A 26,611-nucleotide genomic window follows, 5' to 3' on the forward strand; every position below is an offset into this window, starting at 1 on the left:
TTCCATCGGCATAACCTCAGTTTTCCATGAAGGGAATACTTCATCCTTCAGCCAGACATTAACATTTTTTTGATATTTTGGAAAGCAAACTTCTTCTTTTTCGAATTTTTGTTCTTGAATAATTGTAGTCGGTACTGTCACAACAACCGGCTAACATTGTTTTCTTAATTAAGGCAGCTCGTTCCATTTTTTCCTTTCCGTGCCTAAAAAATTAAATAAAAACGACGCCTGTGTGTGCCTTTAAAAGCTATCTGCGTAATAGAGTTTGTAACTTTGCGTTGGTATTCTTGCGAAAGCAAGCTTATTGCAACCTGGTAACCGATAGCAAGCTTATTGCAACCCCGTAAATAGCTTTGGTCACAGAACTCATCTCGTGGTTCGCTCTGCTGGAAAAACTGCAACATAAAGATGTATGTTAACATTTTATATATTCGTCCTATTCAAAATATAATCAATTATTGAATAAATTTACCCACATAATTCTGTACTTGCGATAAGTAAGCAAGGGTATTGCAATCGGGTACTAGATTATTCCCGCAGTTAACTTTGTTCACAGAATCTCCAATTTTAGAAGATTTTCAGTTTCACCCTTGTTGCGTTTTTAGCAGCGTTTGTTCTGGGACTAGAGTTAGTGTGTCTACAATTAACGAATACTGAATCTACAGCTGAGAAACTTGTCAGATGTATATTGATTTTTTTCGTAGGCTTAATTGATGTTTTCCTTATTTTTGGCTTATGTTTTGTTTCAATTCAATTTCGAAGAACCTAACTATTTTTCATGGTTTTTGCAAGCACTATCTGTTTTTTAATGTAAAAATTCGTTCAGTTAGCTCAAAGCAGCTCAGCAGAATGTTTACTCCTGAGCAATTTCCTTTAAAATACATTCATGAGAGTGGTACAGCGAATTTTTTTTACTCAACATGCGTCTTTTTTCAAATTTATCGTTTTTGCTGTGGTTCAGCTCTCTTACCATTGCGTATGATTTTTATTTGACAAGATTGCTGCAATTTAATTAGTTTCATTTCTTTTGGTTTCGGAGTTCTTTTGATTTTCTGCAAATTTTTTTTGCATTTAATTGAAAATTGTGTAATCAAGTGTTTGTTCATTTTGATCTTTGTTTATTTCAAGCAGTCGAATGTGCCTTTTGAGACACCCGAACGTTCTTGATGGACATGCAGATTGTTTGGGTAGCGAGTTTTGTTGGTTAACTTATGAGCTGTTAAAATGTTATGAGGTTGTTTGAATTTTAATTACCCATTCTATTTGATGTTTTTATTTGTTTTGGAAATTTTCTGTTGGTCCTAAATATATACAGCAACCCTATTTTGCCCAAAAGGTTTTTTTGGCTAAGCGGTTCCGAGTTCTAAGCGGCTTATTCGCCTCATGGTTTGTCGTTTGAAAGGCAGACATAGGTTTTTATGCTCGTGTTAGTGTGCTTTAGGTTGGCTGAATCTATGATTCAAAAATCTTTGTTGCTTGAATTTTTTCGGCTTATCGAGCGTCTACCCAAGATTTTTCGGCTTAGTTACCGCTTAAAAAAGATCTCTTTTTAGGCATCTTTTGATACAAATAGAGTCAAGTATGTGAAAACTTGGTAGAATTAGTAGACTTTTTGCCAAATGATTTTTTCGTCTGGGGCATTAGTCTTTTCTGTTGGTTAGCTTGTCATACTAGGTTTGCGATGTATCGCAAAGGGTGCGAAGTTCAGCATCGCCTCTGCTTTGAGTTATGATTTGCTCAACTTGTGATCTGTTTTGATTTTGAAGCAGCCGCTTTTGTTTCAATTATTAGAGGTTTGTTCAACGTCTTCTAAAATGCTTTTTCGTCTCAAAGTAAGATTCAAATTAGCATTTAATCGGGTTTAGAAATAAACTTAAATAGAATACTGGGAGTGGCCTTAGTTTAATTTGCTGTTAGACTAACAAAGTTTTATCAATAGTTGCATTGCTTGCTTTTATATGCGATTTTGTTTTCTTGACTGGATATCAACTTGTTTTCCTTCAGATAATGACAAATAATGAAATCATTTTCGAGATTAATGAGGCTGCTGACGCCTAAAATATACCAACCAAGCGTATTGGAACTTCAGGCATTGGAAAAAATAACAAATCAATCCTGTGGCACATCAATTAATACAAATGGGATTAATAGTTGTCGCTATTGCTCCGAACAGAAAAATCGATATGATTCTAAGTTTGAACAATTTGAAGGACCTGAGCTTGAGTTTGACAGAAAGCGCGATAGTTTCATTGGCTCAGAACTCAAAACCCGGAAAATAGAAATTGTTGATGAGTACAAAGTGACAGATTTGAAGATCGTTGATGATTTTCAAGTAGAACAAATGAATGAACAATTTGATGACGATGTTGATGATGAAGATTTTGATGATACAGCAGAAGAAGATTTTGCCAGTTTGTCAACGAAAGAAATGTTCAATTTGATCAAACCGAGTTTGAGAGAAGGGAGAAAGTTGAATCATTACATACATTCAACGTTTCACTTGCAGGTACGTGTCTACAGTTCGCTTGTTTTCGTTGTAACCCCGGCTTTATCGTCTCTATCGTCATCACTAGATCAGTTTTTAAGATCAGTGTTGTGAATAAAATTAAGGAAATAATTGAGCCGAAGTCTTAAATTTGAAAAAAATGTTATTGCGTACCTTAAGGTGCTGAAATCTTAAATTAAAATAAATATATATTGCGTACCCTATTAAAAATTTTCACTAGTGTTCAGACACCAACACTGGTAATTTGCTTTACTCGAGGCAATGATCGCCCAAACAAATATTCCCAAAAAATATATTTTTTTTTTTCAAAAATTTTTCAACTAATTTTCTCGACAAAAAACTTTAGTCGATCAATTGATTGAACACGTCTATGAACACATCAACTATCTGCTGGTGTTTGATAACGGGCTTGAGATTGCTCAATTGATCTTAAATGAGATTGGTAAGTACCTTTTCAAATTTTTTGTTCATATATTTTGTTCTGTTTTAAGGTTCTAGTGGCTATTTTTGGTGTCAATATCTACCGAGTTGACCTCAAAAATAACGACGAAATGCGGCGTATACTACTTCGTACCAGCATCGAAAATGATGTCATTCCCCTACTGAACATTTTGCAATCATATATGGAAATTTCCCTGTCAGATCTTGGAACAATTATCGGAAAGTGTCCCCACATTTTAGAACATCCCTTAGAATCAATAGTTGCTAACTTGAATTATTACAAAAGGTGTAACTTTCCGAGCGAATCAATGAAGAAAATGTTTGTCAAACATCCGCGAAGTTTGCTCATGGAGCCAACTGCGATTGATGAGACGCTATCAGTATTACAACGCATGACCGATTTACCAGCACAGGTTTTGAAATCGATAGTAATCGAAACTCCTAGACTGATTACCACAGATTTAGATCGTATCACGTGGAATAGGAATTTGTTCAGAGATAAAATACTTTTCGATGTGAATCAGTTTCACGCAGCGCTGAGAAGATGCCCAGAAATTCTACTGATTCGATGTGAAGAGCTGGAAGAAAAGTATTATTATTTATCACAGCAAATGAGAGTTTCTAACGAGTTAATTTCCCACAACGCTGAGGTTTTTAAAAAGGGTCTGAACAATGTGAAAACTCTGAATTTGTTCTTGAAATCTCTCAATCGAAATCAGTATGACCCTAGTAAGCCGTTGTACATATCGCTCAAGTACTTTTGTTTTGATGACATAATCGAAGCGTGCAATGAGTTATCTCTCAGTTCTGACCAGCTGATGTCTTTCATGAGAACGATGTAAAACTCAAAATATACATTTCAGTATTATAGATAGTTGTATGCTTTGGCTCATAACAAGTATGCTATCGTCGTAACAATCCCCGCAACCCTTCAAGAAAGGGGGAGAAAGGTTGTTCTGTAAAATACATCAGAGAGTATTGTGCTAATATACTGTTTTTATTTAGAGAGGTGAAGATTATTTAGTAGTACTAGTAGAAGGGGGAGGGGGGTGGGGTGTTGTCAAATCGATCAAACGTTCGTTTCAACTATACCAATTAAGGTAATTAAAAGTCCAACCCGGAATGAAATTTGGTTCCTTGTAAAATTAGCGACGTTAACTAGTCCTTGTTTGTTCCTCACCACTTTTTCATGTGAGTGGGAAGAAATTATGGTGTAGGGTGGTTTTTTATTCACGCAAAATAAGGTACGACAAATGGATGTAAGTAATATATTATACTGAAGCCCTTCCAGAATGATTCGGTTTTTAAAGAAAACTTTAAAAAGTTGTCAGGGTCAAGAGGAACTGGTCTGAATGTATAGGCTTTCCAGACTTATTTACTTCGGGGACTGAAATAAAAATCAGATTTCTCTGATCAATTTAAGCACTCGTTACGGTATTATTGAGCTTATTACCTCATTGCACTAACTCGTTTTATAACGAAAGTGACCGAAAATTGGGAAATAATTCGGTTGATTTTTTTCAAAGGTTTCATTTGCCTTCTCAGATTACCGTCAATCAGGTACACTAGTTTTAATAAGAAGTCTCTAAGCGAAAATGCTGAAAGTTTTAAAGTTGAAATGTGTAATCGATCGGAATATGGAAAGAAGTAGATTCAACGAAAATCGTGAATTTTCAGGTTAAAATGTTTGCCCCGAAAACAGGCAAGCAGGGCACGAAAGGAGACAAGCTAATATACGAAGAGAACGTCAAAACCATAGCCTTCTACCAAAAGTGGGTCATAGTCTCGACAGTTCTGAATTTGCTAGTGTGCGTTCTCCCACTGTTCCATTGCAGTTTATGGGACTACTTCTGGTGCGTATTCTTGACATGTTGTAACTTGGGAGCGTGGTGCTTCATGAGATATGTTGGCAAACCTACTCTCAATCCAGATGGATCGCTAGTACACTCTGGTTAGTGTACATACCATTCTTTTTGTCATCCTTAGTTGGATCAAACCGAAATTTCGAAGTCAAATAATTATAAATCTGTTGTATGTGCGGAAGTACTAGTTTGTTACTCAGCCTTTTCCTACTGGAAGAACCGAAGGTTTTGGTTTTTTGTATGCTAATAATATCTGTGGTGCGCAGGTTGCTGTATAAATAATATTGTACTTGATCAATTACTTTAGAAGATAAGGCGCAAGTAGAGCGAAAGTGTAGGATTGAGAGGCAATTGTGGCTGCTTGGCAGTTTTGTTTCCTCTGGATGACTTGAATCATATTGTACTTAAGCACCTCAAGAAAACAATGCTGAATAGTCAAATCGACAATACTGGGTGATTCGATTGTAACTTTTTGATCGTTCTTAAGTCTTTTCTTGAAGTGTTTAGGTTTAAACAATCAAAATTATGCCCACATCTAGATCTGTATCTGTTCATTGATATTAAATGCGTTGAAATTAGTGGGGAACGCCGAAGGTAGAAGAAAGAAAACAAAAGTAAACAAGACCATGTTCCGACCATAGTCTTGAAAAAAATACATTTTTTTTTTCAAATACGTGTCATTTTTCTGTGGTGTGACAGAAAGAACTGAACGAAAAAAAAATTTGAAATTATATGTATTCGACAGTCATAATCAATTAGACTAATTGGAACTAGTTTTTGTAAAAAAAATGACTAGAGAAGCGGAAAAAAAAATCGTTTTTAAATTTTTTTGCAGAATTTTTTTGAGTTTTGAAGTTTTTGATTCCCGAAATGGTGCTGAAAAACTCCAAAAACTAACTTCACTCGAGAAAACAAGTTTTTATGGCTTAAATTAAACTTTAATGAGCTATTTTGAGCCTGCACGCTGACCTTATAAGCTGGAAGTAAAACCCAAAATCAAAAATTTCAAACCGTTTTTTCTCCACATTGAAAAAAATTATTTCAAAATTTTTTAGTGTCGTTCGAAACACGACTGAAAGGGCTTTTATATGATATCTAATTGACCCATTCCGGTGATTATTTGTGTTACTTGATTTTGCCTGGAGAACAAGATAAAAAACTGAAACACTCAAATACACAAATCCTCCACATTTTTCATATGGTCCGAACAATAAATGATAATTCATTACAGTGAATTGAAATTAACTCGCGACTTTATTGGCCGGCTGAGTATATAACATTTTATGTAACCATTATTTGGAATCAAACATGCGGTTTTCCGTTCTAATTATTTTGCTTCTCATCGTGCAATAATGATAAGATATGATCAATTTTGTTTAAAAAACTGTGCTAGCGAATAAGCTGTGCTAATATAGAAATCTAGGTATCTGCTTCAAGAGTTTTATGTAATTAGTTGCACCAAAATGATGATTTTTTTCCCTCCTATTAAAATATAGTCTATATCAGCTAGTATAACGCCAGGTTTTTATAATCCCCATGATAAAATGTTACTTTGTTGTAGCTAATTCTAGGTTAAAACTATTAAAAAGAATAAGAATTAAGATGAATTAGTCGATAAGTTAAAACATTAAAACAATGAGAGATCATTCTCTCCGCCGGAGAGAATGGCTAATGAAGGTTATATATGAGTGACCGGTTAATTAACTAAGTATGTTTTGCAATAATTGCAAAACCTGATGTAAGATCACAACATTCCCCTAAGCAGGAAAAAATTTAAATTGCGAATAAGGTAATGCACAAGAACTAACTATGACTGACTCCTTTCTCCCCCTTTAAGGACGAGGGAAAGAAAATTAAAGCGCCTTAAAAATCAAGAACTGACACTAACTAAAGCTCCCTATAGCATTAAATACAGCTACTATAACTGCAAGAAAGATTATTCGGAATCCAACGGATAAGGGTTATGTTAAAGCAAAATAAAATGCGGTGAAGTTTACACAACGTTTTATGGGTGGGGTCTTGCTTTGTAATAGACTAACTGAAGGGAAGTCGATTTGGATGATTTATGAGAGCACACGATGATGTTTTCTTTTTCTGGATTAAGTTTATCCGAAGGATAAAGTTCTTAAGTTTACCGATCGACAAATTAATATTTGAAGATTAGCACCAGTTTATAAGGTAGTATGTGCTTCTTGGTAAGCCAAAATAACAGATTAGAGTATAGCTGAGTGATTACAAAGTTTTATATTCTTTTAGAAAGTTTTCAAGTTCTGTGTTGAAAAGTTCGCTATCGAGATCAGAGTGATCTCCAAAATTCTCTATTTCCATTCTCAGTGATTCGTCGGTTGATGAAGCTGACGTTTGATCAGATGATGTTGAATTTGAATCTAGGACGATTAACTCCGCCGGATTTGTCTTGTTGATGGTGTCGAGTGATCCTTCAATTTCTATCACGATAGGATCAGCCGCAGAACCCGAGGCTTCTTGAACGTTCTCTACGGCATCAATAAAATAACGTTTACCATAAAATTTTGGTGGACCAACATTTCTACTGGAGCGGCGGATGGTAGGAGGAATTTTACCGGAAATGCTGGTAGGGTTGGCAGGTATAGTACACTCGTCAGGCATAGTACACTCGTCAGTTGAGTCATTTATCTCGTACACCGGGAAGTCCGTATTTGAGTCGTTATCCATTGGATTAGACACGTCTTGCAGGTCCTGTTGTTCAATGGTGTCATTGTCCCTTCACTGGTTTATGGTTCTCTGTTCCTCAGTACTATGTGTTCGGTTGGCGGGTATTATACTTATTGGGCACTCGTAAGATTGGTCCAAAGATTGTTCTCTGCTTGGTTCGATGTCGTTTTCTAAAATCTCAGATTTTATTTCAGGATTGGTTATGGTGTGATTAGAATTATTTGCGATTGAGAGGTGAGGTGTAAGTGAGTCTGAAATAAAACGCTCTCTGGCTACATCTCTACAAGGGAAGCCGCCCGCTATCCATTCCCATTCACTAGTATCCGAAATATCCGAAGGAATTAGCATAGATTCATCCGAAGCAAGGTAACCTGGAGGAGTTGATGACTTCTTTGAGTGGCGTGTTTGTCTTCTTGTAGTATTGCGTGATGACCCTGATATGCGTGTCCTAGTTAAGTTGTCAGAAGGGGTCGGATCCACTTGTCTGGTCCTTTTTTTCGTTGGCTTTTTGGTTCCTGATTTACGTCTTACGCCTTCCTGTTTCTGACCTACTTCAACATTAGGATTAGGAAAAAACGGGAATGAAATGTTTCCTTTAAAAGGTCTGATTTTATTTGAAGTAGAAATTCATTACAGTGAATTGAAATTAACTCGCGACTTTATTGGCCGGCTGAGTATATAACATTTTATGTAACCATTATTTGGAATCACACATGCGGTTTTCCGTTCTAATTATTTTGCTTCTCATCGTGCAATAATGATAAGATATGATCAATTTTGTTTAAAAAACTGTGCTAGCGAATAAGCTGTGCTAATATAGAAATCTAGGTATCTGCTTCAAGAGTTTTATGTAATTAGTTGCACCAAAATGATGATTTTTTCCCTCCTATTAAAATATAGTCTATATCAGCTAGTATAACGCCAGGTTTTTATAATCCCCATGATAAAATGTTACTTTGTTGTAGCTAATTCTAGGTTAAAACTATTAAAAAGAATAAGAATTAAGATGAATTAGTCGATAAGTTAAAACATTAAAACAATGAGAGATCATTCTCTCCGCCGGAGAGAATGTGCTAATGAAGGTCATATATGAGTGACCGGTTAATTAACTAAGTATGTTTTGCAATAATTGCAAAACCTGATGTAAGATCACAACATTCCCCTAAGCAGGAAAAAATTTAAATTGCGAATAAGGTAATGCACAAGAACTAACTATGACTGACTCCTTTCTCCCCCTTTAAGGACGAGGGAAAGAAAATTAAAGCGCCTTAAAAATCAAGAACTGACACTAACTAAAGCTCCCTATAGCATTAAATACAGCTACTATAACTGCAAGAAAGATTATCCGGAATCCAACGGATAAGGGTTATGTTAAAGCAAAATAAAATGCGGTGAAGTTTACACAACGTTTTATGGGTGGGGTCTTGCTTTGTAATAGACTAACTGAAGGGAAGTCGATTTGGATGATTTATGAGAGCACACGATGATGTTTTCTTTTTCTGGATTAAGTTTATCCGAAGGATAAAGTTCTTAAGTTTACCGATCGACAAATTAATATTTGAAGATTAGCACCAGTTTATAAGGTAGTATGTGCTTCTTGGTAAGCCAAAATAACAGATTAGAGTATAGATGAGTGATTACAAAGTTTTATATTCTTTTAGAAAGTTTTCAAGTTCTGTGTTGAAAAGTTCGCTATCGAGATCAGAGTGATCTCCAAAATTCTCTATTTCCATTCTCAGTGATTCGTCGGTTGATGAAGTTGACGTTTGATCAGATGATGTTGAATTTGAATCTAGGACGATTAATTCCGCCAGATTTGTCTTGTTGATGGTGTCGAGTGATCCTTCAATTTCTATCACGATAGGATCGGCCGCAGAACCCGAGGCTTCTTGAACGTTCTCTACGGCATCAATAAAATAACGTTTACCATAAAATTTTGGTGGACCAACATTTCTACTGGAGCGGCGGATGGTAGGAGGAATTTTACCGGAAATGCTGGTAGGGTTGGCAGGTATAGTACACTCGTCAGGCATAGTACACTCGTCAGTTGAGTCATTTATCTCGTACACCGGGAAGTCCGTATTTGAGTCGTTATCCATTGGATTAGACACGTCTTACAGGTCCTGTTGTTCAATGGTGTCATTGTCCCTTCCCTGGTTTATGGTTCTCTGTTCCTCAGTACTATGTGTTCGGTTGGCGGGTATTATACTTATTGGGCACTCGTAAGATTGGTCCAAAGATTGTTCTCTGCTTGGTTCGATGTCGTTTTCTAAAATCTCAGATTTTATTTCAGGATTGGTTATGGTGTGATTAGAATTATTTGCGATTGAGAGGTGAGGTGTAAGTGAGTCTGAAATAAAACGCTCTCTGGCTACATCTCTACAAGGGAAGCCGCCCGCTATCCATTCCCATTCACTAGTATCCGAAATATCCGAAGGAATTAGCATAGATTCATCCGAAGCAAGGTAACCTGGAGGAGTTGATGACTTCTTTGAGTGGCGTGTTTGTCTTCTTGTAGTATTGCGTGATGACCCTGATATGCGTGTCCTAGTTAAGTTGTCAGAAGGGGTCGGATCCATTTGTCTGGTCCTTTTTTTCGTTGGCTTTTTGGTTCCTGATTTACGTCTTACGCCTTCCTGTTTCTGACCTACTTCAACATTAGGATTAGGAAAATACGGGAATGAAATGTTTCCTTTAAAAGGTCTGATTTTATTTGAAGTAGAAATTGGAATCGCAATGTCGGATTTTCGTATTATTTTTCCGTCGGATAATTTTACTGTCGAAGTAGAAGAATCTATAATTCTTTTATTTAGTTCCTTATAGAAACAGTCTCGGTTGATGTTACCGTTAGTTTTCCGAAGGATTTTACCTTTGAATGGACTTTTGATTGGTAGTCTATTTGGGATGATTTTCGAGGATGAAGCATAGTCCGTGTCGTATCCTTTTTCTTTCGGGTTTTGATTCTTCTTCGCTATCAAGTCGTCCTTGTAGCCATCCTCTAGTCTGTCGTCCGCATTCCAATCTTTAGCTCGTTCCTTAGACCGAATTGATTTCCCTTTGTCTAAAATTCCAAAGGAGGGTTTAACCGAGGCTAGTTGTTTCCAAATAGTATTTGTTTTTCTGTTATAGTGAATTTCGAAGGGTGAACATCTAATTTTTGATTGATAGGTAGAACGTAGATTCCAGATAATTTTTGAAACCGCACTCTGCAGTGTGCTTTTATGATGTTCTTTTGAAATAGCCAGTAGTTTGACTTTCACAGTGTGTACTAATTTTTCGACTAATCCGTTGGAACGGTGGTCGCCTACTGTACAAAAGATTATTTTGATGTTGTTGGAATCGCAGAATGATTTGAAGTCTTGACTTGTAAAGCAAGTAGCGTGATCTACCCTTATAGAATAAGGTATCCCGTGTAAGAATATGTAGTCTTGTAAAAATTCTACAACTGTTTTTGAAGAAGTAGACGATGTAATTTTTGCCGACGGGAATTTAGAAAATCTGTCGATACAAAGTAAAATGTATTTCTTTGACCCCCAGTAAGAATCCAAAGGACCCGCGAAATCTAAATTAAGTTCTTCGTTCGGTTCCGATAGTGGAGGAAGTTCACTAATTTGTGACTTAGGAATGACAGTTTTCAAATTCTTACCCGCCGATGTACATTCTGAGCAATTTATTCCGTGAAAGTAGATTTGCCTGTTAATATGAGGCCACCAGATGTATTGAGCCAAGTATTTCATTCCAAATTGACCTGGATGTGTTTCGTGGAGGGTCTTCATCATTGCGCTTCGTAAAGTAAATGGAATAACGAGTTTACCGTCCATATAGAGCAATCCGTCGGATTCGTGCAGGTCTCGGGTGAAATGTTTGAAATACGGAGAATCTGCATTAATCTTCTCCACCTTATTTTGAAGTGCTTTAACAATTGGGCTTAACATGGGATCGTCTTCTGTCAAGAGAGCTACTAACTTGGCGTTAAATAAAATATTTAAATCCAAGGGTCGATCCGGCAACTTCAAGTTTTCGCGGTATTTTTTAACGAGATTAGCGTGGTCTGGTAAAAGTTGAAAGTCTAAATCTACGGAAATACCGGAAGTGGCGGGATTAATTACAATATTATTATTATTCATATTAACAGTATCTACAATTTTTTTATCTACAGGTGAATTAATTAAACTACAATTAGAGATTAAAAAATAAAGAAATGCGGAATTAGAAATGGAAATAATTAATGTATTTGTATTAGAATAATCCGTTGGAATGCAATTTGAAGTACAAAATTCTGTTCTTTTGTGATTAAATGAGCAAATTGGAAAAAACGAGTTAATGAGTTTTAACACTGCTGCTATTAGGTAATTACGTAATAAAGCGTAATCGGAATTTTCCAGATTAAAACCAATAGCTGAGCAGGTAGTTCTTAGTTTCTCCGACGGATTTAATGATTTATTAATCTTATTAATGTTTGCTACTACGAATTCTTCATCGTAATGTGATATTGGAAGAGCTTTTCGTGATGGAATTCTAGAAATAAGGTCAGTGAAACCCATGTCTTTTCCTGCGATATGTTTGATAGAGAAATTAAAAGGTAATAATCTGTCTACCCATCTTGTTAGTCTACTGTGGTAAGTTTTATTCCCGTGGTTTGGTGATAAAGCGGATAATAAAGCTTTGTGATCAGTAATTACTTCGAAATCTGATCCGTAAAGGTAGTTCTTATAATGTTCGACGGCCCATACAACCCCTAGTAGTTCGATTTCGTTCGTAGAATATTTAGACTCGTGAGGGTTTAAAAAGCGTGAAGCAAATGAGATAGTTTTCCAATCGCTCCCATGAAGTTGTTCAAGCGAAGCTCCGAGTCCATTATGTGACGCGTCTGTTTTTACTCTAGTTTTACGTTTCACGTCAAAATGGGTATTCTCTGTTAGGTTTACGATTTCTTCTTTAATTTTTTCAAACGCTTTTGTATGGTCATCGTTCCATTGGAATATTGATTTCTTATTTAGAAGCGGTCGGAGTGGGCTTCCTAAGGATGCTAAGTTTGGGACGAATTTAATGTATTGGTTTATAGAACCAAAAAATGATCGTAGTTCTTTCAAATTCTTCGGAATAGGTAGATCTTTTATGGCTTTCGATTTGTCGAATAATGGGGTAATACCTGATTTAGAGATTTTGAATCCCAACCATTCTATTTCTTTTTGAAAGAATTTACATTTTGACCATTTCACCGCGAAATTGTATTCGTCGAGGGTCGATAAAATTTTTAATACAATATTCTTGTGGTCTAAGAATGAGCCTTTGGAAGAGATTAAAATGTCGTCCAAGTAACAGTTAGTAAATGGGATTGAACCTAACGTAGAGTCCATTACTCTTTGAAATTCGTTAGGCATATCCCCTAAGCCGTAAAAACCAGTTAAAAATTGGTAAGTACCCGTTATATCACCACCCACGATACTGAAGTTACATTGGTTACTAGTGAATTTATCTAGTGCTAATTGGCTGTACGCGTTTTTTAAGTCTAAGTTAGTAAACCACACTTCTCCAACGGAATCATTAGTAATTTGTGCCGCGACATTGTCTACCAGTTCGTGGATGTTTGGCATTTGATATTTGTTCTTGTAAATCTGTTTGTTTATGAAGTTGGAATCTAAGGCTAATTTGATGGATTTATCTTTTTTACAAGTGATGACTATTGGGCTAATAAATCTGTCTTCATCGCAGTTTTCTAATTTTTTAATATGTTCTTCCGCTTTTAGTCTATTGAGTTCTGTCTTTACCGCGTCCAGTAAGTGAAGGGGGACTCGTCTTCCCTTTAGTTGGATTGGTTTTAAGGGTTCATGGAAATGGGTGATTTTCATCTGATTTTTAATTTTTCCAATCCGAAGGAATAAATTTTTGAATGGTTTTGTTATATTCAGAATTTCCCTATCTTGGTTTGTTTGAGAGATGGAATTTATTGACTTACACTGCTTGTTAGTCTGAAAGTGTGGGAAGTGTTTCTGAGAGACTTCTATCCCCACTTTTGGAAGGTTGTCGTTTCCTAAGATATTTCTCTCGTGTCCCTCGGTTAGGAAGAATTGACAGTCGTTGTCTGACCAACCATTTGAAAATATCGGAAGCTTCACCTTTCCAGTGACGTTTATGGCATTATCTGTGAATCCACAGTATAGGTCTCTAGTTGGCTTATCCACTGGATAAATTTTCAAGTAGGGATCTCGTAACTTTAATTCGTGAAGTACGTTTTTCTTAAGGAAGCTCACCGGGCTAGCTGAATCCACTTGAATGTTTAAAATTACTTGGTTTTCTTTTCCGAGTCCAATGTTCAATAATTTCTTCAATTCTTTTCCATCGTTATCAAAAATCGTAGTTACATTTAGTACAGAATAATCGTCGTTTTCGCTTTGTCCAGATTCTGACCATGCGTTTATGACGCCACAACATTCTCTATCCATGAGGTCAGTATTTACATCCGGAATATCCGACGGATTAAAATCTGTATTATCTACAATTTGGGTATTTACAATGTTTACATTTTTGCGACGAGATCTACAAAGTCTGGTGAAATGTCCTTTGAATTTACAAGAAGTACAAGTCGTGTCCTTTGCTGGGCAAACTGCTAAGTGACCTTTTGAGAATAATCCGCCACACTTCATACAGTTGTTACTCCTTTCGATGTTAAGGGTTGGTTCTCTTTTGACGTTAAAGTGGTTGCTTGGTTTGTGTACGGATGATCCGTTGGATTTAAAATTATTGGTTAACTTCAAGTGATTTAAAATTCCTTTTTCGTCTATGAGTGCTACATTTAGTGCTTCGCGTGGAGGGAGGGTTTCTGTTAACAATTTCGTTTGGATGTCGTAGTTTTTCATATTATTTATGAAAATATCTCTTATCCACTCTTCTTCTCCTGCGGTTATGTCGCACTTTGTCGCCATTTCAGCTAAGGCACCCCAAAATTGTTCGAGGGATTCTCTATCGCGTTGTTTTCTATTTAACAGTTTATGTCGTTCAAATGTGACATTTGTTTTTCTTACGAAAGCGATCGCTAAGAACTCCCAGAATTCCTTAAAAGAATTCCGAAACCTTGGTAAATTTTTGTCCGAAGATCCTTTTTCCTTCATTTCCCAGTGCCAGATATAAAACCGAACGTAATTTCTTGTCTGCTTCTTCTATTCGCATTCCGTTGAATTTCTTGGTTTCGGTTTTTATCGATGCTGTTTCTTCTTCGTCATATCGTCTTTGTTCTTGGGAATTTCTCTCCAATCTCGAGCGTCTTTGAGTATCTGTTTCACCGTCCGTTGAGTTTTCCAAATTTGGAGGTAGTGGGTGTTGTCTCTCCGACGGATCGAGTAGATTTTCTATATCTATGTTTTCCTTAGCAATTATAGCTAATTGAAACAGATCACTCCAGTCTTCCCATGGGATGGGTGGGTCTACCGTATGGTTTTGCCAAAAAGGAGGTATTCCTCTCACGTTAGATTCGTTAGATGACTGCGCCATGATGAAATGTTACTTTGTTGTAGCTAATTCTAGGTTAAAACTATTAAAAAGAATAAGAATTAAGATGAATTAGTCGATAAGTTAAAACATTAAAACAATGAGAGATCATTCTCTCCGCCGGAGAGAATGGCTAATGAAGGTCATATATGAGTGACCGGTTAATTAACTAAGTATGTTTTGCAATAATTGCAAAACCTGATGTAAGATCACAACACCCCACATGGTTGATATTCAAAATTGGATCATTACACACGAATCTGATTAATTGAAATCAATCATTTTGAAAGGAGGTTGAAAATTTAATTTCAAATTGATAGATCATCTTAGCATTTTGGTTATTTTTGGCACAATAACAGAAAAAATCCGGCCTAAGTTTAAAGATTTTGAAAAGATCCTGAAGATCTTTTTCTTAAACTGTCGAAATTTGAGAAAAGGAAAAATCTAAAATTGGGAGTATCACTACTTGCTTTTATTTAATGATGATGAACGAAGTGATTCATCACTTATTGTTCCGACCATTGAAAATGGGGAGGAACTTTTTATTCGGGTGATTTTTTTTCTACATGATAAATCATGTACCACAAACAATCATCGGAATAGGTCGAGCGATAGATCGTACTAAAGCCTTTTCAATCGTATTTTGAACGATATCTAAAGAAATGTTAGGCTTTTAGGTTACGAAAGCTTAATCTTATACTAGTTTTAGAAGTTCCATTCAGCGCCTCCATGGCAATAGTTATTCATGTGGTTGAGTTGACATTATTTTGGACTGTATTAGTAAACTATCGCATCTGTTCTGCTTAGGTGCTGATATCAACTCTCCCGGAAGTCTGGGTGATCAGATGAAAGACGTCGTCATTACCACCTCTGTAGTTCAGACTATCTCCTGTCTCTTTTCGAATTACCTAGTCATCCTCTGGACTTTTATCCCCGGACGTGCTTTTTATCTACTCTGGGTATATATAATTCACCCTTATATTACTTCCGGTTCTGGAACAGAAGGTCAGCAGGACAATGAAGGGATAGATCCAAAGAAACAGAAAAAACAGAGAATGAAAGTTGTGAGAAATTGACGATTTGTCGTTTATTTTTCGAAGAAAGCTAGGCCGAGTTGCTTGTTGCGATGGTTGTTTGTTTATGATAATAGTAAATGTACAATTTATACAATATTAGGTTTTGTAAATATTATCAGGTTTCTTTATTTATTTGTCCATCAATGAACAAAATTTGTTGATATTTGAATTAACTGTTGCAGTATCAATTTCTCTTTTGAAAAGAGTTATTTTCTGAGAAAAGCAAAAATACAGTTGTTCAAAGTTTCGATATGAAATGCGCGATCAATAAAAAAGCATTTTCACCTCGAGTTTTTTCAGGTGTCGCAATGAGCTCTGAAAAGATTGAAATATCTGCGGCTAAAATGGAAGAAGCTGTTGAATCAGAACCTCTCAAAGTTCCCGAGGAGACTGCGAAAGAAGAAAACGCAATGGATACCAAGACTGATTCGGTTCCGGAGACTGAATCGAACAAGACAGAGACAGATTCAGAAGAGAAAGAAGATAGCTCAGTCATAAATTCGGAGCCCTCGGTTAAAATTGACTCGACTGATTCAGAGAGCAAAATCGACTCCGCGGAGGTTGCAAAACCAGACCAAGAAGTGATATCTGTGGAGCGTCTGTATGAAATATGCGAAACATTAGATTCCATGTCCAAGTCCAACCCGGATAAGATGTACTCTTACGAAGGACTTTTCCGGGAGCTCCTGGGAGGAGTGAAAGGGGAAAAGAAACAAAAACAACTGTCTTGTCAATTTATAATGAGATTTTTCAAGTTTTTTAGTACCTCCCAACCCTTGTTAGAATTAACCTTAGACGCACTTTTTGACCTATGTGAAGATCTAGACGCGGCTATTAGGCGTCAAGCTATTAAAGAGTTGCCCAATATTTGTAAAAGTGTACCGGAAACAGTTGCCCGTATTTCAGACATTTTAGCCCAGCTTCTCCAAGCTGAGGATTCGGTTGAGTATGCTTTCGTCCAGACGTCACTTCTACAGCTGGTCAAAATCAACGCAAAGGTGAGAGATTTTTTATACATTGTTTATCATTAAAATTGAAAACTTATTTCGCTTGACGCTATCTACTTTCATAAATAAATGTTTCCGCAGAACTTCTGCCAATCTATTGTTTTAACATATTTTGTTTCTTCAAGGAATGTCTGTTGGCGCTGTTTGTTCAAATTTTGACGGCCAGCGAGACCGGAGGAGAAATCATACGAGAGAGGACAATCAAATTTTTGGCCACAAAACTGCCATCACTCTCGCCAGATATCCTGACACCAGAAATTGAGACTCTTCTCATTGCAAAAATCCAGGAAACATTACTAGATGTCACATGCCACGAGTTCAGTACGTTTATTAAGATACTCGCATCACTGAGACAGCTCCAGCAAACTGAAGGTCGAGCCAGATTGATTGAGATGATAGCTAATCAGGCTGGAATTTCGGACGATAAGAGTTCGGATTTTGATCCGAAAGATGAAGAAAAAGTGGCAATTTTGGTGCAGTGTACAAAACAAGCTTTGGATTTCTTTTCACGCAGTTTACCTAGCACGAAATTTACGAGCTATTTTTGCACCACTGTTCTGCCGAGTATTTGGGAGCTTCCAGAAAACTCAGATAGTCCAGATCGAAATGGAATGCCGACTCAAGTGGATGTCTTGAAGCTTTTAGCCGAGTTGTCAGTAAACAGTGGTGCGTTGGACAATGTTTGTATAGAGCATGTTTATAATGCACTCGTTAGGTTGTTACCTGAGAAACCGACAGCTGAGGAAGGTGGAAAGTCTAGTGGAGGTGCTTCTTTGCCTAACTTAATGTTGTCACATTTGGAATGTGTCTTATTCATTTATCACACACTTGCTCGCCAACCCTCTTATATAACGCTGGAGCAATCTAAGAATAATTTGAAGAAATTGAAACCGAGTTTGACATTTTTGGCTTCCGGGATTCAAAGCTACATTCAAAAACTGAGAGAGGATGTTGCACTGTACTCACAAGAAGAGTTGAAGGAGCCAGAAAATAGTCTAAAACTTACAGCATTGAAAGTAACTCTGAATATCACTCTGATTATAAAAGAATTGGCACGCTCTCCTCCCTCATTCCAGGAAATTGTTACGTTGTCATGGAAACGAGCTACCCAAGTGTCTGGAAACAAAGCTGCGGTGAAAAGGAAATCACAACAAGGTGGACACAATTCTCACGACCGGAGGGGAGACGAAACTGAAGCGGGGTCAAGTGACGCCAGAGGTCAAAGGTATAATCCACCTTCGGGAAAATATAGCAAGCAGGTCAACTCTTATGAATCGAAATACAAACCGGGATTCAAAGGAAGCAAGTATAAACTGGGAGTATACTACGCCTGAAAAAAATAAAAAACTGAAGATAGTAAAAGATTGAAGAACAGAAATCTAACTGAATTCAATTTCGTATACGTGCAAAATTTAGTTATTATGTTCTGATGAATTTCATCTGAAAATTCAGTGTTTCTTGTTTGTTTTCAATATTTTTTTTGCATAAATCTATGCAACGTTTGTGGGAGTTTAACTGGAACTTCTACATAAAAATCAAGTTATCTTGAAAGGCAAAATCTACTTTGAAACTCACAATCAACAGTAACTGATTGTTAAGCAAGAGCGCACAGTGTTCGCACTCGAATTTTTTTGAAATGATTATTTTTCAACACATTGAAATTATCACCTAAATTCAAAATTTATTGTTATCAAAGTGGGTGTGGGTCTAAGAAAAATATTTAATGCGTTTAATGCATATTCCTACGTTATGGTATTAAAACAGTGTCTTTTTTCTTTTTCCTAAGCAGCCTTATTTTGTTTTTTTTTCTTAAAAAGTTCTCGAAAACGTTTAAGTGAAACATTCTGAAAAAATATGCCTCAATTTTTTTCAGCAATATGGCTTTTGCTTTTATTTTGAGTCTCTTTGATTCTTACACAAATCAATCAATTCTTATTTTTCGTCCTGGCTTATTAGCGCCTGTAGTTGACAATTTTAATCTTTTTTGTGTGTCTGAAACAAGGATGGTTTTTAGGGTTGTTTTTGTTTCATATATGTTTGACCAGTTGAATCAAGGAAAAGGTGAAAATTTTTCGAGCAATTTGTGTAATTTTTTTTCGACCGCTTAGTTTTTATGTGCTTTTTTCGAGTGAAATGTAAAAATTAACCTTGAATCAATCGTTGATAATAAACAACTCACGTAAGAAAGAATAAGGCAAATATCACTTCCTTATGTCACGGAAAAACCATTTTTAGCCAATGGTTTTTCAAGAAATTGGCTAAAAATATGTTCATGTTCGAATTTCTTTTCTAACTATCTGGCTTCGAGTCATTTTTGAGTTCAAATCGTTTTCATTTGCTAAATAAAACACACCTAAAATCCTGTATGCGAACAGTGAAAAAAAAAGACACTTGACCGAAGATTAAGTTATGGCCTAAGTTTTCATTAGAAGTTTTGCATTAGATCATTGCAGTTGATTATCACTTTTTAATGATCTGATGGCTGTTTTGTTTCTTTTTTTAATCTAAACAACCTAAACTACTTTTGAGAAATATGTTTTCTACAATTCAACTTTTCAAAGAACTCAGGTATTATAAGAATTTTTTTTTCTTGATTTTTTGATATGAAAGTTGTTTTGTAATTTTGTTAAAAGCACAATAACACAGCTATTGGCACATTGATTGTAAAAATTTGAGAGTTGAAAGAAAACAATTTTTGTTTTAGTTAAAACATGGTCTAGATGCGTGAATTAAATTAAAGTTGATTTCACAGTGGGTAACTTTGTTAGAGTTCGCACTTTCTTTGAAAGTGGAAGAGCAAGATGAAATAAGGGCATAACAGATACATTTCTTGCAACTCAGTCTGGAAAAATGATAATTTTGGACCACATTTTTTCTCACCAGGCTGATAATAAATTAGTGAATATATTCTCCAATTGTGTTCCGGGCTTGAAGCATGACAACTGATATTTTGGGATTCGTTCCTGGACACTGATCTGTATTGAGGTATTCCAAATGGGCTGAAAAAAACCCAACTCACGCTGCCAATTTTTTTTCACATTTTAAAATACTTTTCAACTTGAGTCCAGCGCACAAAGCTGAAGCTGATTTTGTTCATGCGGGTTTTAAAATCAAATTTTTTTATGTTTTGAATCAACCCAAAAGTTTTCTGATCTTCTAATTATTCTACAAATTTGTACTACAAGATGGTGTTTCCAGTACATTTAATTACTAAAAGTTATCGGGGCCATGAATTATTTGAATTTTTGAGGGGCTCCCACATCCCCCGCTCCTGGGTATCAATTTTAGATTAGTTTTTCATCAGCTTTAGATTCATCAAAGGCAAAAACTCAAAAAATTATTACTTGGAGTTTAAATTGACGCAAAATGGCCCAAACCTTTGAAACTAGAACTAAACTTTTAAGCAAAAAAAAAACTATATTATTTGAAGTCGGAGTTGGCTTACAGCCAAGATATAGTCGAACTCCTACAGAAACTGAATTAAAAACGCATTTTTGCTCAAAATATGTCTTTTGTTTTGATGATTAATTAGGATGACTGCTCGCACGAAATTATTCAGTGATTTTGTAAGTCAATTGCTAATCGAAAGTGTAGTCAAAAGTCTTGTTTTCCGTTTCGCTGAGTTATAACAAACAATCAGCTGTTTGCTATGTTCGGTTGGAAGTACTTATCAAAAAAACAGGGGGGATTACGGTCGAGCGTGTTAGAGAATGCTTTTTTGTTGGCGATTGGACCTCCTTGCAATTAAAAGGGTCCATTTTTGCTACTATCTTGCAGCATTTTTTTACTGTTCACAGTAGTAATTTTCCATGAAATTTTTTGGTGATATAGATGAATTTATAACTGATGCAAGTTTTATGCGTGAAGTTAGTTTTCTGAGACAAAACTGGAGTGTGCACGGCAATTTGCAAAGCTCAACAAATTGCCAAAACGCAGGAAAATAATGCTGTTATGGTAATTATTTCCGGATGTTTTGGTCTCAGTAATTTTGCTTTCATTGCATACATCTACCTTATGATAATCGAAAAGTATATATATTTTTTCCTGAGCAGCATAGTTTTGTTTTTACTTTTAGCTCCTGTGTTCCAAAAATTTGAGCTAATGGAATAAAAAAATATTTTTGGAATATGCAATTTTTTTCAGGAACATGGCTTGAAACAAATCTTTAAACAAAAAATTTTTTGAATTTTTTCTTACTGGTCTGAATTTTGAATCTTCTGTATGAAACAAGGATTGTTTTTAAGGTGGTTTTTTTAAATACTTTTGGCCAGAATACGTGTGAGAAGATTTTTTCGAATGCTTAAATTTTATGTGCGGTTATCAAGGTGTAAAATGTAAAAATCTATTATATATTTAAATGCGGGCTTCACTATCTCGCCATGCTTAAGCTTTTTCAACGTATTATTTTTGCATGTTTAAGCTATATCGTATTTTGCAATGGTTATGATTTTTTTCGATTTTCCAATTTGATTTTAGTGGTTATTTTACCGAGTTTAAATTAAGCAGCCAAATATCGAATTAGGGCTTGCGAATTTGGCCTCCAATTTTGAATGCCCGAATCATTTTAGTTAACGAGATAAGACTATTTTTGAGATTTTTTCAAAACTTTTTAGAAATTTCAAATAACAAAATAATTTAAAAAACTTGAAGTTCCCAACCCTGTAGTTGGGTCCTGTCAGAGTACTCTCAAAGATTGCGAATCTTGCGAAACTTAAATAATTATTATTTTTTGAAAATCTGAAATTCCCAACCTTGTAGTTAGGTGCTGTCAGTAAGGAGTTGCAAATCTTGCCTCCAAATATGACTGTTCAAATCCTTGAAGTTTTCGAGATATGACGATTTTTGTGATTTTTTTCAAAAAATTTTCAGAAAACTTATATTAATTGTTTTCGCAAAATCTGAAATTCCCATCCCTGTAGTTGGGTCCTGTCAGAGTACTCTCAAAGAGTGCGAATCTTTCCTCCAAATATGACTGCTCAATTCTTTGTTGTTTTCGAGATGTGACGTTTTTTACGATTTCTTAAAATTTTCAGAAAGTTTAAATTAAATATTTTTCAAAATTTGAAATTCCCAACGCTATAGTTCGGTGTTGACACGGTACTCTAAAGAGCTGCAAATCTTGCCACATGCGCCTGCTAAACGCGACTGCTCAAATGCTTTTAGTGTTCGAGGAACTTATCTACAAAGAAGATGAAGATACAGCCTTATTGTCAGAGTACACCCAGGCGTCTTAAATCTTGCCTCTTAATATGAATACTAAAATCCTTTTAGTTTCCGAGATAAGACGTTTTTTTTTCAAATTTTTTTCCGGTAAACTTAGTTTTAAAAAATGCACAAAATTTTCAGAAACTTTTAATAAATATTATTTTTTAAAGATCTGAAATTCTCAACCCTGTATTTGGGTACTGTCAGAGTACTATCAAGGATTGCGAATCTTGCCTCCAAATATGGCGGCTCAAATCCTTTAGTTTCCAAGATGAGACGTTTTTTTTCAATTTTTTTTCCGGGAAACTTAGGTTTAAAAAAATTCACAAAATTTTGAATTCCTAACCCTATCAGTGAGGACTCTCAGTGGTTGCAAAACTGGCCTCCAAATTTCTCCAGAGGCCCATTAAGTTTTCGAGATGACGCTTTTAAAATGGGAAATTAAAAATAAGTAAAAAGTTCGAAATTACCAACCCTGTAATTGGGTATAGTCAGCGTACACTAAAAGTTTGCAGATGTTGTTTCCAATATATGCGGTTTTCGAAGCACCGAAGGTGCGTTAAACGCTAGTTAACCTTGATCCGATCATTTTTAGCAGATGCATTTTGAGTAACTCAATCTGAAAAGAAGATAAAGGGAAAGCAATTTCTCGCCAGGTTGACAATATATTCTTCAAATTTTTTCAGTGCTTAAATCATGACAAATATTTTCTGGACAACTAAGTTTTATTGAGGCTTCAAATTAGGCCGAAAAAAATTAACCTACGACGCCAATTTTTTTTCTCCATTTCTTGATTACTCTTTATATTAGGTCCAGCGCACAAAACTAGAACGGTTCTTATTATCCTGGGTTTTAAAAATTAGACTTGTTAGTACGATTTGCAAAAACCATTCCAAAAATTACTTACATTAGTTGCCGCTTGATACAAGTTTCTCGATTTTCAGCTACACATCAACAGAAAAAACTGATGTGGTATTTAATTTCAGAAAATCTTCTCTCAGAAATTTTGCGAATCAACGTTAAATAAATTTGTTCAATTTTTTTACGCTTGCAAATAACAAGCGTTATCAATCAGGAGTATAACCTTTTTTTGGTTAGCAACTAGTTTAACAGAATAACAGGAATCATTTTACCATTGGTTCATCTGAAATTAACAGTCAAACGTTAACTGGCGCAGAAGTAACGCATCTGTCTAAAAACAAAGGTCAGTAATTTGAATCCAGCCAGAATCTGTTTTTTTTTTGAATTATTCTAGACTTGCGTGTCTGCTATTTTTTTGGTGTAGGTCCTGCAGAAAGGTTCGGTTTTTTTAGCATTATGAAAGCTCTTTGTAAAGTTTTTAATGGTGCATGTTATTTTATTTCAGGAACTTTTTGTCCCTTTTTGCAATTTTATAACTTTTTTGACAAAAAAAAAACATTTTTTTGAAGTTTTTTTTAATTTGTGATTTATCTTTGATAATCATAGACTATTTTTTTTGCATCGCAAGTGATGCGAAGCTCCGTTTTTCCTCTGACTATTTTCCATTCATTTGTTTTCTAGTCCCTTAGTTATGATGCTACAGAATGTGACGTGGCGCTGACAACTGAAGTGTGCTTGCAAACTTGTTGACACTCACAACTCAATTTTAGAACAACTGAAACTTTTGTTCAAATTTCCGTATTTACCCTAAATTTAATCTGCAAGAGCAATAATAATTGTAATGGGAAACTAATTTTTTTCCTTTTAACAACTATTTCTACAAATTAAGAAAATTTGCTTCAAAGTTGTGCTCTTTAGGAAAATCCAAAATTTCCAGACACTTTCTTTTTTTTTGTCGAATATTAAACGGCGTGCCTTGCAATCCTAAAGTTTGCTGTTCGAGTCCCTGTCGGACTTCTATTTTTTTCTCAAAATGAATGTAAACTGATTCTTTTGGGGGAAAATTTGATTGGTTGGGTTTCTTGGATAATTGAAATTGTTTCCGTAAATTTTTTCTTAACAATTCTGATTTCAGTCACCTTATATTGCGCCGGTTGCCGAGCAAAATTGGAAACTTTTTCTTGCCTGCTTTATTAATTTATGCTTTTTTTATGCTTTTGTTTGTTTTTTATGGGGCAGTTTTTAAATTGTTTTTGCTCGATTTTTTTTCAGGCGAAGCCGCAATTTTGCAAACATGAGCGAAAAAGCGGCAGAAGGGAGCTTCAAAAGCACAAAAACTTTGCATTCAATGATTTGCAATGTATCAAACTGAAGACTATCATATTAACTTCGCTTGTCTAATAAACTGGGCTCTTTAAAGCAAATTGTATTGTTGTATGAGAGAAACAGCTTTTTCTGGTTCATTCTTAAAATTAAAAATACAGAAACTGTGATAACTGATTCTTGATTTACATGTTATTGAACTATCAATTGTGCCTGCTTGCAACTCAAGAAAATTAGAACTGTTAAGTATCGCACTACGCCCTGCTTGTGTAATAACAAGTTTTGATATTGGCTCAACAGGTGTACATAAAAATATTGTCGGCTAAATTCTTGCTTGTTAAATGATTTGAGTGCTTACTATTGCTGTTGATTGAGTTCCTTGACAAAAAATTCTCAAACTGAATATCATTGAAAATTACAAAAAAAATACAACAACTTCTTGTAGATAAGTTTTTTAAAACTTTTTTTTCGATTTGTTCTTAATCTTAGAAGCTACAGTCTCATGTTCAATCTGCCATCTTGCAATGCTATGTTTTTGAAGCTCAGCTTCACCTCTGCATTTTTAATTTCATTTCTTAAATCATCATGCTTGGAACACTCACAACAACTGTTCATCCATGTGAAGCTAGGACCATTTGTCCATGAGGCAAAAAATCAACTTACGTTCTGATCAGCTCATTACAGCGCACCGCTGTAAGGCTCATTTGTTGAGACCTGCGTTCACCCTCATTAATGAGCACTAGTCACATGTTCCAAAACCACCTTGTTTTAGGCTGAGAGATCAAGACCTTGACACACACAGAGGCGAAGCTGAGCTTAGCTTCACTAGCGATAAAATTATGAACGACTATGATTGAAATTGATTGAAACCGAAAGTAAAAAAAATTGACCAAAAAAGTTTCAAAAAATGGTTTTTGTAAAAAAAAATCAAAAATAGCAAAAGCCCAAAAAGTCCAAAATAAAATTCCTTGCACCATAAGAAATTTTACAAATATCTTTTGGAAAGCTAAAAAGAAGCCGAATTTAACTTTAAAACTTTTTCAGGAACTAAGTCGACAAAAATAAGCAGACAGACAATAAAATAAATTAGCCGAAAGTTTTTTATTTGCAAAAAAACAAGCCTCGACTAGAATTGAACTACCGGGCTTATCGTCCCAAGCATGGGGTTACAGAAAATTGGAAGAAAGCTGAATCTGCCACAAAATCGGGCTACGGGAACTAAACCGACAAAAATAAACATGCTGACGGTAGTCTGAAAAAGTACAAATCTCTAGTTTGCAAACAGGTCCCAACCGGATTCGAACCGCATTCCTATCCGTCTCAAACAGGTGTGTTACTCCTACGTCAGATGTGCCAGATTTAAGGTTGAATTGAAAGTTCTAATAAACAAGCGGTAACAAATCCCTAAACACCTGAGCTGGAACTTTTCATGCCGAAAAAAGGGTATTGCAATTGGATACTAGACTTTTTTCCCGTAAACAACTTTGTCCACAGGTGGTACCTTAGTTCACAACGAATTCAAAATTTGTGGCGTCTCTTGCACGCTTACCCTGGTGGTGACGAATACGCCTGGGACGGCAAAAGTCCTGGGTTCCATTCTGACCAGGACCTGTTTTTTTTCAAACGGTAATTGTTCCAATTCAAAAACATTTCGGCCTATTATTTGTATGCTTATGTTCTGTCGGCTTAGTTCCTATATCTAAGAATAGTTTATTTTTTAGCTGTAAACAATTTTAACTGCAGTTGTTTTCGTCGTTCAAAAAACCCGGGCAAATCGAAATTTGCTTCTCACATTGGTTGTAATTTAATCAGCTTGATTTTTTTTTCGTCTTTTTTATCGGCTCAATACAATTTGTCCTAATGCATATCGACTTAGTAATCCCTTATTGCGTCGTTGCGTCCGAAAAAAAGTTTTTGTGCGCGTGTTTGTGCTCTGACACTAAAAAAGACTTGACATTTTTTGAAATTTTATTTATCAAGAGAAAAGAAAGCCGAAAGAATTTGAGCAGAAAGCCTTCATGCCAGAATCTGGCGTAGAGTTAAAACAACTGCTTGAGATAGTAAAAGTTCGAATCCGGCCGCGGCCTTTGTTGCAAACTAGAGTTTTTGTTTTTCTTCCGGAATATCGTCCGTCTGTTTTTTTTGTCG

General features: G+C 35.6%; 3 protein-coding genes across 3 annotated transcripts in view; all 3 read left to right on the forward strand.

The window, feature by feature from the left end:
- LOC134854648 (transmembrane protein 208-like) overlaps positions 1–16,255 on the forward strand; it is a 412,118-nt gene extending 395,863 nt beyond the window's left edge. Inside the window, exons 2-3 of the mRNA XM_063870996.1 lie at positions 4,623–4,898; positions 15,799–16,255. Coding sequence (XP_063727066.1) covers positions 4,631–4,898; positions 15,799–16,067 — 537 coding nt within the window. The 5' untranslated portion in view covers positions 4,623–4,630 and the 3' untranslated portion in view covers positions 16,068–16,255. The remainder of the gene's footprint in view (positions 1–4,622; positions 4,899–15,798) is intronic.
- On the forward strand, positions 1,984–3,925 carry LOC134854271 (transcription termination factor 3, mitochondrial-like). Its single transcript, XM_063870464.1, has 2 exons — positions 1,984–2,506; positions 2,998–3,925. The coding sequence occupies exons 1-2, from the start codon at positions 2,018–2,020 to the stop codon at positions 3,787–3,789; spliced, it is 1,281 nt and encodes a 426-aa protein (XP_063726534.1). The 5' UTR covers positions 1,984–2,017; the 3' UTR covers positions 3,790–3,925.
- Positions 16,256–16,371: 116 nt separating the features above from the next.
- Positions 16,372–18,521, forward strand: LOC134854007 (apoptosis inhibitor 5-like). The gene is made up of 2 exons (XM_063870068.1): positions 16,372–17,065; positions 17,200–18,521. Exons 1-2 carry the CDS (start codon positions 16,376–16,378, stop codon positions 18,406–18,408), a joined length of 1,899 nt encoding a protein of 632 aa, XP_063726138.1. The 5' UTR covers positions 16,372–16,375; the 3' UTR covers positions 18,409–18,521.
- Positions 18,522–26,611: the final 8,090 nt, after the last annotated feature.

Source organism: Symsagittifera roscoffensis, chromosome 9 (assembly GCF_963678635.1).
Source record: "Symsagittifera roscoffensis chromosome 9, txSymRosc1.1, whole genome shotgun sequence".
Classification (NCBI taxonomy): domain Eukaryota; kingdom Metazoa; phylum Xenacoelomorpha; order Acoela; family Convolutidae; genus Symsagittifera; species Symsagittifera roscoffensis.

Coding starts and splice junctions, on each gene's coding strand:
- LOC134854007 (XM_063870068.1), top strand. CDS start 16,376: ATGAGCTCTGAAAAGATTGAAATATCTGCGGCTAAAATGGAAGAAGCT. Junction 17,066..17,199: donor TGGTCAAAATCAACGCAAAG/GTGAGAGATTTT, acceptor TGTTTCTTCAAG/GAATGTCTGTTGGCGCTGTT.
- LOC134854271 (XM_063870464.1), top strand. CDS start 2,018: ATGAAATCATTTTCGAGATTAATGAGGCTGCTGACGCCTAAAATATAC. Junction 2,507..2,997: donor ATTCAACGTTTCACTTGCAG/GTACGTGTCTAC, acceptor TTCTGTTTTAAG/GTTCTAGTGGCTATTTTTGG.